The sequence below is a fragment of the Maniola jurtina genome, chromosome 9 (assembly GCF_905333055.1).
Source record: "Maniola jurtina chromosome 9, ilManJurt1.1, whole genome shotgun sequence".
In the NCBI taxonomy this organism is placed as follows: Eukaryota; Metazoa; Arthropoda; class Insecta; order Lepidoptera; family Nymphalidae; genus Maniola; species Maniola jurtina.
Window position 1 is genome coordinate 3,899,569 of NC_060037.1, and position 21,969 is coordinate 3,921,537.

At 34.8% G+C, this 21,969-nt stretch overlaps 1 protein-coding gene across 2 annotated transcripts in view; it reads right to left on the bottom strand.

The window, feature by feature from the left end:
• The window catches only part of LOC123868044 (cyclin-dependent kinase 14), a 134,330-nt gene that overhangs the window by 100,979 nt on the left and 11,382 nt on the right, over nt 1-21,969 (bottom strand). The window contains exon 1 of one of the 2 annotated variants that reach the window (XM_045910389.1): nt 18,321-18,732. The exons of the other annotated variant lie outside the window; for it this stretch is intronic. Coding sequence (XP_045766345.1) covers nt 18,321-18,384 — 64 coding nt within the window. The 5' untranslated portion in view covers nt 18,385-18,732. Of the gene's footprint in view, nt 1-18,320; nt 18,733-21,969 lie in introns of those variants that run through there. 2 annotated transcript variants of the gene reach the window in all.

Genomic DNA, 21,969 nt, shown 5'->3' on the forward strand with positions numbered 1-21,969 from the left:
TTAAAATCGGTTCAGTCGTTTAGGCGCTACGATGCCACAGACAGATACACAGATACACAGATACACAGACACACAGATACACAGATACACACGTCAAACTTATAACACCCCTCTTTTTGGGTCGGGGGTTAAAAAAAGCTAGTCAGTATAGTATATTTATTTATACATATAGTTGTCATCATGGTAAGTACTAGGTACCTACATCGAAATTGGTTGTCATGAAGATATAATAACACTAGAGGATGCCCGCAACTTCAACCGCGTGGATTTAGGTTTTTAACCCCCGGTCCAAAAAGACGGGTGTTATAAGTTTGACGTGTGTATCTGTGTATCTGTCTGTGGCATCGTAGCTCCTAAACTAATGAACCGATTTTAATTTAGTTTTTTTTTTGTTTGAAAGTTATGAGTTCTTTTCTTGTTACTGTTACCTTCACTTGTCAGGGGGTGTTATAAATTTTTAATTTACACTTGTTTAAGATCAATTACAGGGACGCGATCTACTTACCTCGGTACCTTTCATACAAATCGGTTAAGCGGATGGGAATCCCGTGGGAACTCTTTGATTTTCCGGGGTAAAAAGTAGCCTATGTTCGTCCCCGGGATATAAGCTAACCCTGAACCAAATTTCGTCAGAATCAGTTAAATTGTAGGGTCGTGAAAAGGTAGCAGACAGACAGACAGACACACTTTCGCATTTATAATATTAGTATGGAGGATTACTTAGATAATATAGCATAATTTTCCTCGTACATTCATCGTCATTCTTTACTGTTATCTTTTCTGTTATCATTTAATTCTGCGAAAAATGTTATTTAATACGTCATAATACTTATTATGCGCTCCAATACGTGTTTTAGATATTATTTGCTTCATTCTCAGCTTATTTTAAGAATCTCCTCGATGTACAAAACGAAGTCCTGATTGTTAAAAGAGATATGTTTTCATTACAATTGCACCTATATTGAGATGATTTATTTATTTTTAGCAGGAACTATTAAAAAAAAATTGAGTATTAAGATAAATTTCCGTCTTACATTGTCCAAACAAATAAAATCTTGTATTGTCTTGTAACATACATTTTGTCTTCCTAAAAAATAATCAAGCTGTTTTAATTTGATGCAATAAATTATTCGGTCTCGATTAAAATTCAAGGCAACGTTTCCCTGCTTAAATGGACAACAATTCGTGAACAAAAACACATTATTGTTATAAGGGAAGGTTGAAAAGGATACACGAAATGTACGAGTCCGGAAAACCAAGCCCAAAACTTTTAATGGATTTCACCGCATATAGTTTCATTAGTTTCCAAACTTTGTGCAATATAGGCAGGTATGATTTGCTCATCATGATCCAACCTAATTTCCTATATCCATTAAAAGTAACTCTACATAGTATTATCTATTTGCTGATTCATGGGATATTATTATGATCAATCAGCCTGTTTGCGTCCACAGCTGGACATATGCCTTCCCAAGAGCGTGCCACTAAACACGACCCTCATTCATCCATATATTATTTTATCAGCAAAAAAGAAATATACTTTGATGATTCATACACTCATCAGCATCAGCATACTAAATATACGACAGTGTTTTTAGTTATTTGAGCGACAACTGAAAGAGCCTGAAAAGTAAATAACGAGAGAACTAACTTTCTTACCATGTCTAGTTTCCCCTAGGGTTGGCTCTAGACAGCATAAATTAAACTCGATCTACTTTAAACTGACATCTGTCGCTTTCTATCAGGTGTATTGCAGACAACCGAGCTTCTTCCTATTTCTTTATACCTAATAGCATGTAAAGTTACCAGAAAACTCGAAACTTTGCTAAGACGTGGCGTTTTGGCATTTATGTACCAGCACTATGAGTACCAACATGGGTTCATTCCTTCAAACCACAACGTTGTTTATAAGGGAACCCAAGAATAGTATGCTCATTGCTCAAGTTCATACAACGTGCGGTACTCGTAGAATAAGTAGGTACGCCGGAAAATGGAGCTCACATACTGGGATAACGCTTAGAAGAACCATCAAGAATAGAGCAAAACCTTCAAAACAGTGTGAATAGGTAGGCTATGAAACGTCTAAGTGTCTTTGATTTCACGTTACCCTTAGCCTAATATTTGACAGATATCGATTCCAGATCAAACTGAGAGTTTCCTCACTCTAGTTCAAAACTTAAGTTGATTCAGGAGTTGATCCTGAATCGACAATTGTCAAATATTAGGCTTGGGGTGACGTGAAATCAAACGAACCTAGACGTTTCATAGCCTACCTAGCCTACTTAACTCCGACCTAGTCAATAAGCTATTTAGGTTCATAAATTCAATATAAGAAGTGGACACACATACTCGTATCTAACAACGATAAGCCGGTCATCGTTAGCTACCTACTTGCAATCAAGTGCACCGGTGACAATAAATTGGAGAGCCGAGCCAGATACAGAGTTCCGCATACCGGGAATGTCCATTGAACCCGATCTCCACGTCTCGCCCACGCCGGCCCGTCGCAAAACATCGCCGCTCGACATTAATCCCGGTATTTAATTGCTTTACGTGCCAAAATGAAACCTCTCCTCTGTGGGGACGGAATTAATAATAATCATCGAATGGTATTTCCGAATTTAGGTCGACTTTTATAAATTGTTTTAACGAACTAATAAATTCCTAATAGATTCCTCACTAGTTGTTTCTTGTATTTCTTGGTTTCACTACTGGCGCCTCCAAAAAATTAAATATAACTACACTAATTGTCATCTTCCAGTTTTCTTTGATTACGGAAAATAAACGCTGGATTTAAATTAGGTATGTAGCCACAGACTTGCTTTAGAAAATCATGATGAGTCTGAACTTATTATTCTACTTTAGGATTAAATGCAAACCACTGGGATCAATTATACATGTTTTCAACATGTTACTGTAACAAGTTACTGATCTAAAATAAACTATAATGTCTACTGTTAATTTCCTGTAGGTTTTAATAAGTAGGTACACAAACATTCAGAGGAAAAGATAAAATATGTACAGATGCGACGAATTTTTTTTACGGAAATATCAAACTCAGATAAAATATTCAACATTGTGTAATTGGTATTAAATATCATTGTCAACCTTGGATATGATTTCTAGACAAAATTTTGCGTTATCTGTAAAATTATTCAAGGGACGGACCAACAAATTCCTGAAAGGCCGACAACGCATTGGAGGTTCTTCTGTTACTGCAAATGTTTATGGGCGGCGGTAATCACTTAATATCAGGTGACTCGCCTACTCGTTTGCTCGCTATTTCTAATAAAAAAAAATACAAAATGTTAAGATATTAAATGTTTTGCAGTTTTCAAGCCTCCTTAGCTAACGTATTCAACATCAATATCGTAGTCAGTCATATTTTTATTATTTATTTATTATGCACACAAAAGTTTGTAAAGACCACACAAATAAGTATTTAAAAAAAGGAACCTACTTAATAATTAAACCGGAAAACTCTTAAAGTTATAATTTGACTAGGGACGAATAGGTAAAGAAGGAGTAAATCTATGAACATGTATAAATAAGAAACTATGTAATGTAGACGTTCGTCGTAGGTATAGGTAGTGTACTCGTGCGTGTATCACCCACATACAATTCTCGATATCAGGCGTCTAATATTACGCTTGTATTAGCTGCGTCTACTGTCTAGTAATGTAGGTAGATATGAGACACCTGTTGTGAATCAAAACCGAAAATGTTACGCTTCATAATTTTGGTATACAGGTATACCTACTAGGTATATCAAAGGCCTACGATTTCAACATTAAATGAATAAAATCGATTGCAAAATTTGTAACAAACAGACAAACAAAGTCACGAGAAAGCGAGTTAATTATCACATTGCCATCCAGTTCTAATCTAATTCAAAATTTCAAGTCTCAAGCTCATCGGGAAATTAGTTCAAAATCAATTGCAAAATTTGTATCAAACTGCAAACAAACAAACAGAAACCAGTAAATATAAATGAACAAAACAATATAGAAATAAATGCTCCCTAAGTACCCGACTAAACACAGTCATAAAAGTAACTCCTAACTTGAATAGCAAACTGGTATAATTATAAAATAAAATTACAGTATACAGACCACACATACGAACGACAGGACAGTATTAAAAGCAAAATATTTATCGCAAAACTGAAAAAAAAATATCGAAAAATTTAATAAATATTTATAACTTCTCTTGTATACATCTTATAATTGGCTCACAGATTATAGAAGATGCAAAAAATAGAGTTATTAATATTGTGGTTAATAATAATAGTCATGAGAACCGCAAGGGTAATCGAAATCAAACTCCTTTCTTTACAGAGTAATAAAATCTCAACAATGCAATTACTTTCTGCATTCCCATGTAACAATTAAAAGCAAATAAACTTGATAAGTTATGCTCTCTTTGAATACTTTTCCATGAACGTCATACAAAGAGTTTACTTTTTAGTTTCAGGTAAAATTAAAGGAAACACATCAAGTTATAGAGCATCTGGGCAACTACAATTTTGCAGTCGGCTTGCAGTCCAAATGCAATACGTCTGTATAGACTATATACTTATAGACACTAAGTAAAGTCTGAGAAAAGTAATAGTACGCCTTATAGATTCCAGCCAGTGCCTGTCCGCCTTTATAACAAGGAGACTACGTTAAGAAAACTAAGCAACAAAGGTAACAAAACCAATACAGCGGTGGGCTAGCGTGTTTTGAACGTGCGAAAGTCGTTCGTCGACCTTGCGCGACGCGGCCGCGTGCCATTCCTTCCACCCACCCTGCGCCCGCGCTGCACGGCTATACAAACTAGTGCACTCGTGTAACGCGATCACAGACTGTTAAATTGAAGTTTAGTAATGCAAATCACTAAAATAATTTCAATTTTGTAGTCGTATCTTCCTTTGTACTCTTGGACTCAATCGGAAGAACCATCGTATTAAATGAATTACTAAAGCAAATACAGAGCAGAAAAGGCACGGAAAGAACATCCTGCAGAAAGCATTCGATCGTTATTTAAAAGCTGAAGTGCCAAAAGTACACGTTATCACAATGTCGCTAACTTTTGTAAAAAAAAAAACTAGAAGAAGAATCGCTATGATTGTCTCAATTCAAGGAACCTTTAACAGTGGTATTTTGCATTCTGCTTAGAAAAAACGTACAGAATAACTTTAGCCTGTAAGCAGAAAAATAACATAGATTACAAACAATCAATATGAAAGCGGTGTTATTTCGTTTTCATACATATCTGGTACATTATGTTCTTTTGTATACATATTATATGATAAAGTAAGCAATCATCACAAATCGTAAAAAAGTGAAACAAGTGTTGTGGACGAATGTGCAGTTACTTTTGATGATACAAATCAAAACAAGCGAGTTCGAAGTCTTAACGGTTTAATGAGGGAAATCAATTACCGTACCATTGAGTTAATTTTCCAATTTATTGAGTACAAATACAGTTGTTTTGTACCAAATACGTTTGCAATAAAATGAATGATTGATTTAAAGGCTAAAGAGCCGTAAATGACAACCCAAAAGTTACGAAGAGCGAGAACGGGATAGATCGTAAACTTGGTTATTTGACCGATTTACAGCTTTCAACATTCAAAATTGCTGAATCATATAGTCGAATGGCAAAAGATACATATCATGAAGAGTGTGTTTGTATTTAGGTAAAGCTTAGCAAATCGTGACAAATATTTACTAACGTTTTATAAAGATTTCAATTTAATAGGAAAATAATCAAAATATTTAGATCTCTCTTGTGTTGATTTTATGATCATAGTAGCCTTTTCAACAACGGTCAAAACTCTTATTGCAATCCAATCAACATCATAAGAAGCTTTCGCTTGGCTGTAACATAAAAGGTTGGATAGAGAAAGCGGTATTTTTTGATAGTCAGCACGCATAGTGAGGATATTCATTACTCTAATGATCATCAAAACATGTGGTATTGCATATTGTTTTTAGGGTTCCTTACGTCAAAGGGAAAAAGGAACCCTATAGGACCACTTCGTTGTCTGTCTGTCTGTCCGTTTCTTCGTCTGTGTGTGGTGTCTGTCAAGAAAACCTACAATGTAAAATCCAGTTTACCTAGAATCATGAAACTTGGCAGGTAGGTAGGTATTATAGCACAAATAAAGGAAAAACTCATAAACCGTGAATTCATGGTTGCATATCACAAAAAAAATATGTGTTTACGAAAAATCAGTTTACTAAATCACTATAAGTAGATGGCTCTGTCCATTATTAATTGTTCTACACAGTGATAGGTATAGCTTGAATGATGTTACGGAACCCTTTGTGTGCGAGAGCGACTAGAACTTGACAGGTTTTTTAGGGATTTTTGAAATGAAACTACTGCATACAAATGTAAAACTATACTGATTACTGACAAAATGATGACATAACGAGGCGCCATAGCTTGAATCAACTCAGCGGAAAATTCTATTTGAATACGAGCCAAGAGTGTGGTTTTATATGTTCCAGTTTTACATATATCCATAACACTTTGAAGGACTATTTATTTTCAAAATAGAGTAAATTAATACTGTTGAATTTAAATCAAGAGTGTCTGCGGTTATCAGAATATTTTTTCTCTCTCTCGTCTGGCTTTACACTGATTAGCCAATGTCAAGTTTGTAGTTATTTACAAGTTAGGGAAACTATATGTATAACTTATACATATAGTTTCCCTAACTTATACAGTATAAGTTTGGACTTCGTCTGTGCTGGCAATGGTGCCGGCGCCCGACGACATACACGCGGCGCCCCTTTAGAGCGCTTCCCAGTCAGTTTCACCACCAGTAAACACCAGCAGAACACAAAAACCGACCACTTTTCACAAAAAAACACTCCAAAAAAGCACCGCACGCACGCCAGCAAACGCCACCACAGACGAAGTCCATCAGAATAATTATACATGTATTACATAATACATACTAAACTTAATACATACTAAACAATACAAAACTGTAGCAGGTTCAGATGAGTCATCCATAACGAGCTTTATTGTTGAAACAACCACTAACAAGTGTGGGCGATGATTGACTTGATTAGAGCATTCACCACTGCCACTACTAGTAGTGGGTATATTATGTACATTGTAAATTAAGGTGTTGACTAGGTAATTTCTCAGGGAAAATAGAATACACTGTACTGTAGTTCATTATAATATCTTAACAGAAGTATAATGCGAATTCTAAATGACTGTTTTCCTCTTCAATAAATCACAGTTCCAATACTTTCAATTGTGTCAGTGCATTCATTGCGTCAGCACTTACAACCAATTCAGAACATTCACAGGATCGGTATTTTACGATGATTTAGGTTGTTTATCATGAATCAGCTTCCTTGTAGTGATGATTTCAATTTGTTTCTAGTAAAAATAATAACTGGGTTATGACTTACGGTTACTTTCTAAAACCTACTAAATTATATTCAATGACTTTATAGCTTTACAAACAATTAAAAGAGTTTACATCAAAAAAACGTTAAACATAATTTATTTTAATTAACATAAGGCGGAAATAATACTTGAACAGATGATGAGAAGTAGATGTACAGGATATCCTTAAAGAATTGAATTGAATAACAAAATCAACTGGAAACTCGTTGAAACTTCCGCACATGACGCCATGCAACCACGCCTTGAATTAGGCTATTAAATTTTGTTGCTATACCTACTTGCCATATTGGCTTCTATCATACCTGATACCTTTATGAATGTTAGTTTAATCTTACCTTTGCTTTTAAGAATTTAACCAACAATTAATTTAATGCGGACATATTTTACTTCATATGCATAAATGACAAGTTTTATGCATATGAAGTAAATGACTAAGGACATAAAATTATTGTTTAACAGGGCTCCTCCGTCACTCGTTTCCACTCGTTTCATACAATCGTAGTTCCAATTTCATTTGAATATTAAGCAACCAAAGTCCATGAAATTTTGCAGACATATTCTAGTAACTAATATCTGTGTCTGTGGTGTTTTAGATTTTTCTAAAAATATGTAGTTTTAAAATTACAGGGGCTCCAAGATTTGTATGAAAATTTTAAGACCGCGTAACTTTGAAACCGAATATTTTAACAGAAATCTGGAAAACCACAGACATAGATATTAGTTTCTAGAATATGTCTGCAAAATTTCATGGACTTTGGTTGCTTAATATTCAAATGAAATTGGAACTACGATTGTATGAAACGAGTGGAAACGAGTGACGGAGAGAGCCCTCTTAATACTAATTCAACTATAATTTACAACAACTTTACTGAAAGAAGAAACCTAAAAACAATCTCTCATTTATTTATTCAGTTATTCGCATTATCTCCAACGGAATTTTACAGTCATATGACATAATTATCAAGTCAAGGCCCGTTTTAGTAATTTTCAAACAAAGCATATTTACAAGGGAGTTTAATTATCTTATATTTATTTTCTGAATAGGTACAATTAAAAATTTGATGCTTAGTTAAGTAAATCGACACCTCCCACGTAAGTTGTTGTATCCCCAAAACTACAACTTTTCAGTAGAGCGTTTTAAAGATATAAATTGAAATTAAAGCTCCATTTTTCAATATATTTGTGTGAAATTCGGTATTTAGTTATAGTTTACAGTACTTTCATATATTCTGAAAGATAATTTATAGAAATACTTCACATTTCTGAGATTTTGTTCATACAACATTTTACGGCGTGTTTCATCTTTGTAAAATGTTGTATAAGATACTTACAACAAATTACGCTGGAAAAAACGGGTTGAGTGTCATCGTATGTGTTAAATACAACAGTGTACGTCGTTTAAAATTTAAAAAAAATGTAGTATGTGTAGTCCGATTCATCATTTCCAACCAATGGATGTTCACTACTGGACATAGGTCTCTTGTAGGGACTTCTATATGCCACGGTCTTGCACCACCTGAATCCAGTGGCTCCTTATGACTCGTTTGATGTCGTCTGGGCACCTAGTGGGAGTCTGTCAACGCTGTGCTTTACAGTGCGAGGTTCCAGCACCTTGGGACCTCAACGTCTATGGGTCCTTCGAATTATGTGCCCCGGCCATTTACACTTCAGCTTCGCAACCCATTTATGCCGGTTACTCTGATTTTCCTACCGATACCCACATTCCAGATTCGATCACGTAGAGAAACTTCAAATATAGCTCTCTAATTGCCCGCTTAGTGACTCTGAACTTTCTTATGAATTTTATTATAATATGTGACCATATTATCTCGGATCCATAATATGTCATCACTGGTAACACGCACTGTTCGAAGACTAATTTAGTTTCCGTACGCTGCCGCCGAGTCGGATTCGTTGGCTGACCTGTTTCTTGAAATTGCACTTACCTACCTGGTCCAGGTACCTGTTCCAGGCTTACACACTTTTCTATAATTTCGAGTGCAGAGCCCTCAACGATTACTGGGTGGGCCGAAACATAAGAATTAGACAAAACTTTCGTCTTACTCATGTTCATTTTCAGGCCCATCTGTTGTGAAACTTTGCAAAGTTCATTGAGCTGTAAATGTCGACACCTCATTAGGTTTCCCAGAGTTTCTGCGACAGTGACTATGTCATCGACAAATCGAAGGTGAACTTCTTTTGATGTTGATGTTAATGTCAAGTTCATTCCAATCCAAGCTTAAAGATAAGGACGTCTTCCAAAGCAATGGTAAAGAGTTTCAGAGAATTAAGTCTCAATGTGCACTCTGTCACTGCAATTGGACTGGCCTAGTCTGGTCCTATGACATGGTGTTTTCGTACAGGATTCTATTTCAGCATTTGTATGAACAGGCAGTTGTTTCAGCATCTCAATAGCGACCTTAATACAGCCCCAGTTTCCACCAAATCAAAAACTTTCTCATAGTTTACAAATGCTTAGCAAAGAGGCAGATTATTATAATAGCCTTCAGTTATATTATGCATAACATGTCGCAGCTTATGAATGTGACCTATAGTGCTTAAGCTTTTTCAGAATCAAGCTTGTTAGGGATGCTGAAAGTCATCGAACTTATTATTATGACGATTCATAATGACTTACGATAACAACAGCTTATAGACATAGCTTAGCAGCGAGATGAGTATATGACTCTTCTTGAGTAATGTTTATAACTTTGTAATTTCGTTATGCAATGAACTAGATTAATTTGAATATAAGATTCACTAACCTTTAAGGCCCACATTGCAACAAATGAACCATTACTTATTATTTATTACGCCATTATCGCCATGACGGATTGAAAATCCCGTCATGGCGATTGGAAAATCGCTGAAAGACCTTAAGTACTGGTTTGCCACCCGCTTTCAGGAATTCTACTGTGATTCTGATATCACCGAATTTTTATCCTTGAGTTCTTTGAGAGCCATACTTATCTCGTATAAACTGGCATCTGGGATATCTTGGGTATAGTGTCCCGTCAATTTAGCTCTGGGATCTTTAGCCAAATCTTCAACAAGTCTTTGTACTGTGGTGTATAACTGTCCATAGAACTTCTCCACTTATTTCAAGAGCTCAAGTTTAGCTTAAATGAGGTGTTGTCAGTTTTTTGTCGTATCAGCAGGCCCTGTTTAGTAGACAGATCTTTCGTGAATACTTTTGAGTTCCTGTTCCGCTCTATGGTATCTTTAAAACGAAATTAAAGATCCGTAAGTCACGTGTTTGTACAATAGAGATCTGCCAGTAGGTAGGTGCATCTGCTGAAGACTACAGTATCATTTCTGACCTTTTTCTGGCCATGAGCTTTAAAATCATAAAAAATATTTGTTATTTTTGGACGATGGGCCTTAAAGAAATTGGACTCCATCACCTGGCAGGTTCTACCAACCTATTTATTGGAAAGGTAGGCTCTGAAATAATATATTGTAGTAGTGCTTTTTTTGTTAATTATATGGTAACCTAGCGCCGAGCCGATTAGTTATTTCATTGACTATCATAGGTTTACGTCGCCATCAAACTAAATTTTAACATAGTTTTACTGTATACAATGTCGTATGTAAGAAAAAAAAACAATGTCATAGCAACGTAAAATATAGCATATAATCATACAACAAAATTTTGAGAAATAAATGCCGAAGTAAAATGTTGTATGTATCACTTAACACAAAATTTATTATAATTCTGCAACGTAAACGGTTGTATGTCATCATACAATACTGTTTTTGGGTGTCCTCGACGACGTAAATTGTTGTATGTAATCTATACAATAGTTTAGCTTGGCATCACTATTAAATTACTAAAATACGATAATGAAATAAAAAAATGCAAACACAACCGTGACATATCAGTGTCTTGAGTTACAAACATTTCATTTGAAGTCCGGCGTGATCTGTTGTATCTGTTACATACGAGGCGCAAACGTGCGACTTCACCCCACATAAAACGTTGTAAAGGTCGATATGATATTTTACGTCGTCCTCGTTTGAAAAATACAACATTATACGCCTCATAAGTACTTTAAAAAACAACATTTTTAGGATTTTTTTTAATTGAACATATAAAATAGATAAAAATAGACATTTTTATGTAAAAAACGCAAAATGGCAATTTTGTGGCTTACAACAACTTACGTGGGAGGTGTCGAAATGGTTGTTAGCAAAGGATAAACCGTAATTACATTTTAAGTTTTAATTAGTTGCCTTGTGTTAAATAACTTTACTTTTTTGCAAACAACCAATTTTCACGCAGATGAACCAAATCCGTTACAAGCAAACGTTTAGGCAAACTGAAAGATTCTACCTTTGTCGTGGTTGCCATCTCACGTCAAAGTGACTAAAATTAATGAACTACATATTCAGTAGGGCACAGAAGTTTCCTCTTCACTTAAAAATAAACCGCTGCTGTAGGCTTGTTGTAATTCCATACTGGGGGCTCAGGCCATTGAATACAAGGTTGAGAGAACAGCTCGGCCACAAAACCTATAACAATAAACGACGAAAAACTATCCGAGCAGAACTGGAATGAGATCCTCGCGTCTGTCTAAAACCCGCTCAGAATATAAAATGTACATTTTTTTGTACATAGCGCGAGGCAGGTGTTTATAATGCGGTCTGTTCCCAAAATTGTTAATAAAGCTTCGCCGTTGTAACAATCTCGTCTACCTGCTGCTGTGGGATGAATTATCTTCATTGTATGTAACTCTAATTTGTATAAATTGCTTGTATCCATGAACTTCAGAGAACTCAGTTTGAGATTCAATTAATTTCAGAAAGCTTGTATTTAAGAAGCTTCACACTTTTTATAAATTTACTAGATGATGCCCGCGACTCCATCCGCGTGGCTTTAGGTTTTTCAAAAATCCCCTGAGAAATCTTTGCTTTTCCGAAATAAAAATTTGCCGAAATCAATTTCCGGCGCGTAAGCTACCTCTGTACCAAATATATAAATCGGTTAAACGGATAGACCTTTAAGAATCCAGTGGGAACTCCTTGATTTTCCAGGATAAAAAGTAGATTATGTCCATCCCCGGGATGTAAGTAAGCTCTGTACCAAGTCTCATTCAAATCGGTTCAACAGACAGACAGACATATAAGCCAGACAAACAGTCACAATTTCGCATTTATAATATTAGTAGGTATGGATTAATTTTAAATGGTGACTCAAATAATACAGGTTTTAATACTGGAACAATTTTCAATAATGATAAGATTTGTGGAGTCATATATATATACCCCACATATTAATCAGCAGATTTAAGTACTGAGTTATATGATCACACAAGCACTGCAAGAAGGAGTGCACACGGCACCTGACCTCGAACCTGTGACCGTGCGCACAATGCGAACTATTGTGATGTAAATGCGAATTGAGCTATGCAACTCTTTGTGTATCGTTTATGTTAAAACGACAATTCAAACGAAGATTACCTTAATAGCTTTTGTATGTACCGTATCTTTTGTCTTTTTTTTTTCGAATTCAACTTTGTTTACATAGTTTTAAATATTTGATGTTAATTTTAATTAAGTAATTGGACATTTATAATGAGAGAAAAAATAACAGTTTTTAACTAATTAAAGGCTAAAGGGCCTTGAGTGGTTATAATAGGCCTATGATCGTTAGCAACAAAAATCACTACATTGAAGATCATAATTATTGCAAAACAATAACATTGCGAGTACCTATGATAATAATATAATTAGAAGTAAATAGATACTTAAACAAATCTAATGTTAAAGTTATATGTAACGTTAGTTTTTCTATTTTTCTTCATTAGAATCCTCAAACGATAATTGAATTTCAAACATTTGTCCATCCCATACAAACAAATCACGGGATGTAGGCTTTGTATTCACTTATAATAGAGCATCAGCTCGTGACTCAAGTAAACATGTTTAGGTACGAACGTTGTAGTTTTCTAAATACGTAGTACCGTGATTCTACAATAATATCGGCGAGTCTGTCGAGCCATGACCTAACATCGCGGTCAGCCAAGCGTACATTTTCTCGCTAGACTTCCATTACGAGTGCTCATATAAGCTTAGCTCTTGATTTATATATTGCTTACCTTGCATTCCAAAGTAGATTAAAAAATGTTTAAAGTTGTGCAACTTTGTAAACTTAAGCTAGTTCAAAGCTCTCATTTTAAGGGTTCCGTACCGCAAAAGGAAAAACAGAACCCTTATAGAATCACTTTGTTGTCTGTCTGTCCGTTTGTCGTGTTTGTCAAGAAAACCTTTAGGGTACTTTCCCATTGACCTACAATCATGAAATTTGGCAAGTAGATAGGTCTTATAGAACAAATTAAGGAAAAATCCGAAAAACCGTGAATTTATGGTTGTATATCACAAAAAAAAAATTAAAATGTGAGCAAATAATTTGTATTTTCATAGTAAGATAACTATACCAAGTGGATTATCATGTAAAAGGGCTTTACCTGTACATTCTAAAACAGGTTTTTATTTATTTTTATTCATAATAGTTTTTGATTTATGCAAAATGGAAAAAATATCCGAGTACGGAACCCTCCGTGCGCGAGTGTGACTCGCACTTGTTTTTTCAATCTATAATTCAAGAAATCAATCCTGATAAGCGATTCAAATCACGAAAAGAAAGTAAATCTTTCTACTAACCACATAATACAAATAATTTTCGAAATCCTCTTGATGAATTCGCAACAGTAAATCAAATGGTGCTAACAGAGAAAGCAAGACAAATGTTTACTTTCCGCATTCATTTTTGGTCCATTAAGTCTTCCAAGGAGTGAAAGACTGTTTTTACAACGTTATAAAGTATAATGCCGTCGGCTGAACAGATTAATTTATACGACGCGATAAAATCTGTACCTAAAACCCATACATTAAGTCCTGTCAGCAGGCCGCCGCGCCGGGCAACGAAAGTCACCTTAAAATTTTGTTCTAATGGCATATTGTCTGATTCTGAGCAAATTCATGGTAATATTATAAATGCGAAAGTCTGTCTGTCTGTCTGCTAGCTTTTCACGACCCAACAGTTTAACCGATTCTGATGAAATTTGGTACAGAGTAAGCTCATATCCCGGGGACGAAGGCTACTTTTTATCCCGGCAAATCAAAGAGTTCTCACTGGATTCTCAAAGACCCATCCGCTTAAGCGATTTTTATGAAATTTGGTACCGAGGTAGCTTGCGTTCATGTAATTGACAAAGTCAACTTTTTATTCCGGAAAATCAAACAGTTTCCACGGGATCTTTAAAAACCTAAATCCACGCGGACGAAGTCGCGGGCATACTGAAGTTCTTCATAAAAGTGTGCAAACAAAAGTTTTTGATACTTCATTTTTGAAACTTTTACAACAAATTCTATTAGGTATGTAAATTTGTTTCGCCGGCAAACCAGATTCAACTTTTTACAATAATTTCTAGACGTATTCATAATGAACTGTATTGTTGTCGGTTTCTAAAGCAGCAATATAAATAAAACGTGCTGTTAAAACTCGACCGCGGCGTTTAAAAGTATAAGTAGCAATTATTTTTCCGCAAATTATATAGCTCTACCATTAAAAGAGAAACCCAACTCGTTTGAGTCCAGTATTTTTTCAACTACAAACAAAATGGGAGGTACATTCATTTAATTGCTTGTAGAACAAATTGTTGAAGAAACGAATTTACATTTAGATGCTAGACTGAATAAAATTAAAAATATTAGTGTTAGCGAATAAAGCCCTTTTTTAAAATAAAAACTCTTTCGAAAAGTATTAAAAACACATTCCATTAACGCATGGGAGACCCCGTAATTTTATATCTAACTGTAATTAAATTATATCCTGCATTTAGCTGTATTATAGTTTTAATTCTAAAACTTTAGACAGTCATTATCAACTACAGAGAGAATACTTTACTATTTGTTTTAATAATTTAATTTACCATTGTTTAATAATTAATTTTGTTTCTTCGTCTTCTGTACTGAGAAAGTTCGCTCGCTTAGGAACACTTTGAAATGGGCAGGGATAACCATACGCTGTCCATTTCAAAATGTTCATAAGAGACAGCTTCTTTCTTCTACTAAAACGCTTTAATTTTCATATCTGATAACTGACTTGTCTGAAAATGGTCAAAGTTAGGTCTCTAAATTATACGGCGCTTTCATTTATTGTCCTAATTTTACTATCGACTCTATTCTCCATTTCAGATCAGTATCGAAGTTTTTCATCGTTTGTTTAAACCCCGAAAATGAAGGTTATTGAAAGAACATAAATAGAAGACTTTATAGTAAACACTATATTTGAAACATCTCATGAGAATCATCAAATTTTAAAGCAAACTTAAACTATTCAGCGCAGAAACCACATGGCACGCAATAACTTTAAGAGATTTCTATCAATAGAGGCGCGTTAAATAGGAAATTACGAGCGTATCATAAAATCAAAATCATTTGCTCAAAGTAGGTACTATTACTACTAAATATGTATATAAAACGGTGTCTATTACACTTCTTCATTATTCATTATCTAATGCCTGTTTAACTGGTGATAAATAATAATCACTAGTAGAAACAATTATTATCAAAGGTACTTAATAGGTTAAAGTGGTGGATTGTAGTAAACACAGTGTAGGTATAATCAATATGTTCAAAACCAAAAATATTCATCTGTTTCCCAGTCATTGACCCAGGTGGGCACCTGCATCTTGTCAAACATCTGACGCTAGGCGGATGCGTCGTCGTCAAGGTCAGTTTTGGACCGATCACTGAGATTTCCGACATGCGAGTCATGCTTTACCCACCTGGCACCGCCTGTTTCCTATACTTTAGTCGTACATTTTAAGTAGCAAAATACGGTAGTCGTTAAATTTGTTTATCTTAATGGCATTTCAACTGGTATATAACAAAGCCGATGAAATGGCGCTCTATGACAAATTAGTTAGTCAAGTTACTCTTATAGATAGATAAATTATCTATGTACAATTAGAAATCATGCTCTAACTAATAATAATGTGTACCTATTACTATCAAAGTTGACAGCAATAAATGATTTGTACAATAAAGGTCAGCATAATTACTTTTTTAGTTACTTCGAGACTATGGACAGGAACATGTTTATATAAGTTCCTTATTACTTGGCCTTCGTGATATACATGTATGATTTAAGATTTGCCGATATCAAGGAAGGTTATAAGGAAGGTAGGGTTGTAGGCAAGGTAGATAGTATGTAATTGTTTTAGACTAGATATTATCTGCATCATTTTCCTATTTATTTACACTTTCATTATTACATTTTAATTAAAACTACAAAAGTAAGTTCGGGCGAAATAATTTAAAATTGTAATCGATCTGTTGAATACAAATCTCCATAACAAGTTTCCTTCAATAACATTTTTTTTTCATTTCGTGACTAAGTACATCTATCATACATGATTAATTAAATTAAATTACTTATATTGTCATTCCTGCTTGATTATCATATGGCTTTTTAACCCCCGACCCAAAAAGAGGGGTGTTATAAGTTTGACGTGTGTATCTGTGTATCTGTGTGTCTGTGTATCTGTGTATCTGTGTATCTGTGTATCTGTGTATCTGTCTGTGGCATCGTAGCGCCTAAACGAATGAACCGATTTTAATTTACTTTTTTTTGTTTGAAAGGTGGCTTGATCGAGAGTGTTCTTAGCTATAATCCAAGAAAATCGGTTCAGCCGTTTAAAAGTTATCAGCTGTTTTCTAGTTTTATTGTAGAAAAGAAGGTTAGATAACCCTTAGGTTCATAATATTCAAGTGTCAATTGACAAATGTCAAGCTGTCAAGATGGACGTTGCCTAGATATACATAATTATTTATTCGAATATGATTTGTCGGGGGTGTTGAAAATTTTTAATTTACACTTGATAAAATTATACAACATTTGAGCCAATAAAATACCAGTTTTGAACGTCTGATCTGTGGAAAAATGAAAAATGTATCTACATAGGTAAGTTATAAATATATTAATGTAAGACACTTGAACCAACACAAAAGCAAGTACAGTTGTGTGCGTATAATTTAAAATTACGAGACCGTTTAACTTCAGGGCTAAGTTTACTTGAACACGAGAGTAAAAATGCAACAAAAAGAGGAAGGACTTTAGCAGACGTGCTGTTTTATCCTAACATGCCGTTTTACTTCAAGCGTTTGTAAAATAAACGTACAAGTATATCATGTAACAACAGTAACGCAATTATGTAGTAGCGAAGTAAAGTGCCCAGCAGAAAACATTACACATCGAACTTTAGAAAGAGATAACGGTTTCATAGAGCATTGTCTCTGTCGTTAAGACCGACGAAACGTCACATACGTATGAGTGATAGAGACGACGCTCTACGGAGCAAAAATCTCTTTCTAAAGTTCGTTCATGGATGATAATGAGATTTTTGGAGCTTTTAAAATGTAGCTAATACGAGATAAAAGCAGTAAAAACTAATGATAAAAAGATAGCGAAGAATTTAATGACATAAGATATTTGTATGTTAAACTGTTACCTAAATATAATAATGTACTGGTTGCATTTTACGTGGGGTATCAAGTTTATGTAACTAACAAGATAGAACACGCGCAAAGGGTTAGATTAGAAACACCTTAAGTGCAGCTAATACTTGAAGTTATTTGAAGGGTAAGAAATCTATACTCTATTTAAAGATAATATATGCAAGGTCTACAAGTTAAATAAGATTGAATGTATTAATATATTGCTAAAGTGTTACTTAGATAACTTTTAGGCAATGCAATAGGTACACATTTTGGTATGTAAGTCACAACACAGATTTTAGATATTTCTGTCAAAATTATCACATAAGACAACTTAACTGAAACAAATTAGACAACAGTATTGAATATCACAGAGACAAAGACATCTCTAATATTACCTTCTGAGATCGTGGGCAGCACGTTGACGAAGCTAACAATCCCGACGCCTGTTAGCTGACTCATTCACAAAATCAAATCAACACTTCTTAGAAACGTCTGCGGACTATATCCGCTTGGACGATTACAAAAGCCTCAAATACGGTAACACACTTGGATATCACATAGCCCACATAGATAAATCCGCCACTTTTTGGCACTCGAGATTTCTATAATAACACATGCGTATCGAGAGAATTGTAGATTGTATGTGAAAACCGTTACGATTAATAACTGTGCGGTCACTGAACACTTTTTCTCATAAGCAGGAGAAATGTGAACTATCACATGAGCGCGACCTAGATTTATTTACATCGAAATGCGCGCGCGCCGTCCTCTCGCACTGAAGCGCAGGAGCCTACTGCCTACTTGCGCTGGACGAATGAGAAACGAGTCGTCGAACGCCCGTTCACTAGTTTACCTACTCTTATCTCTCGGCGACCGAGCAGTCGCCTGGTTACTGGACACTGCACTTACTTGACTGGTTCCCTATAAACTGCATTCTATATTTATTTGTATTTAACTGAAGTTACATTTGCAAATATTATTGCGATGAAAAGCAAAGGTTTTTATTTAAACGGACAGAACAAGTTTTGGTATCTACTTTAGCCACTACACTAGCCAAAGCTCTTGAAACTTTCTGCGATTATTAAGTACCTACGCAAATACGTTAGGTACACATTTTTGACCAGTCCGAAATTACTTAAGAAAAAGTTATTAATCCGTAGTAAGTTGCATTAGGTAAGTATCTAAGTAAATAGGAACACATTTTTGAGTCTAAAATTGTTTTAAGAAAAAGTTATTAATACGTTGTTGCAGATGTGACAAATTTTGACCTCTAGGCCTACCAAAAAACGCAATTCGATGGCAACCCTGTACCTAACAGATATGAAACTGCGAAGAAAGCTTGGGTAGGTCTCGACATAAAAATCAATATACATTTTTATGGTTTAACATATCAAATTAACATGGATTACAGGGAATCACCAGAACCGATTTCTCTTTACTTGGTTTTTATTAACTTGATAAATGCATTGTATTGAATTACTGTAAGTATTTCAACCATTTGAGTGAAATCTTTTAAGAGTAAAATTTTTATTACACTGTTAATCCGAATGTTTTATTGGCATCAGAGAATGTCCAATGAAAATACTAAGAAAGTATGTATCAAGAATGCAGAAAAAAGAAACTATAGCGAAATCGGTTCCGGTTACTCTTTTTGGTAAATCAGAGAACTATGTAAAATCAAGTAAGATGACTCAAAATCTATACTAATAAATAAAATTGGAAAAATAAGTCTGTCTGTAATTTCGAAATAACTACCTCATATTAAGCTCATATGGTTATTTGAACGATACCATAACTGAATCACACGTTTTTAAAATTTTTGTCTGTCTGTCTGTCTGTTTGAAAAGGCTAATCTTTGGAACGGCTGAACCGATTTTGACGGGACTTTCACAGGCAAGTAGAGGATTGACCAGGGCGTAACATAGGCTACTTTTTTAACCGACTTTCAAAAAGGGAGTTGTGTTTTTCTACCTATGTACACAGAAATCTCCGAGATTTCGGAAACCGATTTGCGTCATTTCTTTTTTAATCGATAGAGGAACTTTGCGACATTGTTTCATAAAAAATTTGGAGTCCAACTCCTCAATCCTGATGCTGCAGGGGATCTGACCAATCCGCGCGGGCGAAGCTGCGGGCATCAGCTAGTTAGTACATATATATGTACTTACAACGATTTTTTAAAGTTTAATTTATTATTCATTATGGTATATTCAATCATGTAATGAGCATTGAAATACAAAGTGCGTCATTCGTTAGATCATTTATATGAATAATTTTTAAATATTCCTATCTAAGATACCACGTTATTAACTACTGGCGACCCGCCCCGCTAAATTAAAATATAGCCTAGTTACTTCAGTAGTTCTAGAGATTACCCCCTACAAACAAATTTACCTCTTTATAGAATAGTGTAGAGTAGAAGATGCAGATGTAGAAGTGTAGATTACTAACATCGACAATAGAATCAATAACCAGCTATGATCACACTAATACTATAAAGGCGAATGTGTGTATGTGTGTGTGTATGTTTGTTACTCCTTCACGCAAAAACTACTGGACGGATTTGGCTGAAATTTGGATTGACGGTAGATATTATCCTGGATTAGCACATAGGCTACTGCTTATCAAATCAAAGAGTTCCCACGGGATTTTGGAAAACTTAAATCCACGCGGACGAAGTCGCGGGCATCAGCTAGTATGTAATAAACGGTAGTAAATAATTGATAAGAGTACAATATAAGGTTTAAGACTTCCTTTCAATAATGACTGCCAATAATAAAATTCCAAATAAGTATGAGTATAATATCTATGCAAACCGATTTTTTCTTGTCAAAATAAACTAACACAGTATGTAGTAACTTTTGCATTATTGAACATGTTATTGTTTTCATTAACTTACAACGGACAATACATAACTTCGAATGTATTATTGTATGTAAATCCACATCAAAAACAAACAGCAGTGATAACGCCAGTAGTGCATAAGTACCTAAACTAAATACATTGAATCATACTACTGGTACAGACCAAATGAACTTATTATCATACATCGAGGTCAAAGGTACTTTGTACATACAATCCACTCGTGACTACTAATTTTAGAACATAAGGAAACATAATGCTATTATGGATAATGGATATATAAATTATATTTAGTATTTTAAGGGTTCCGTACCTCAAAAGGAAAAACGGAACCCTTATAGGATCACTTTGTTGTCTGTCTGTCTGTCTGTCCTATAGGGTACTTCCCGTTAACCTTGTCAGGTAGGTAAGTCTTATAGCACAAGTAAAGGAATAAATTCGAAAACCGTGAATTTGTGGTAAAATAAAAATTAAAATGTATTGCAATTTTCAAAGTATACCAAGTGGAGTATCATATCATACTCTTTTCTTCTTCTTTTTCTTTTTTTTTTTGAGGATATTCTAAAACAGATTTTCATTTATTTTTAGGCATAATAGTTTTTGATTTATCGTGCCAAATGTCGGAAAAGATACCCGAGTATGGAACCCTCGGTGCGCGAGTTTTACTCGCACTTGGCCGGTTTTTTCCATTTACTACGTAGAGTCGCTAATTAATAGCTTATTTGCTACACGTTTAATATTGTCATATAGCACCGTGACTTTCTAATTTACTGAACTAAAAATATACACCTTAGCAACCACTAATAGGACACAAAAATAGAACTACATATTAATAATAACCACTATCTGTATGATAAGTAATACTAAATATATTATGACCTGAATAAGGTGTCGGGGGGTGGATGAGGAAGGCGGAGGACCGTGTTTGGTGGCGCGCCCTTGGATAGGCCTATGTCCAGCAGTGGACGCATAGAGGCTGATGGATGGATGGATGGATGGATGAAATGTATTATCTGTAAGTGTGACTACACTAAACGATACCATATTGAACTAAAGTGAGGGAACTCTCGGTTTGATCCTCAATCGACGATTTGTCAAATATTAGGATGGTGACCTGAAATCATAGAAAAATAGGGTTATAAAATAGGGCTACCTCAAACTCAAGGGTGTCAAATGTACTAA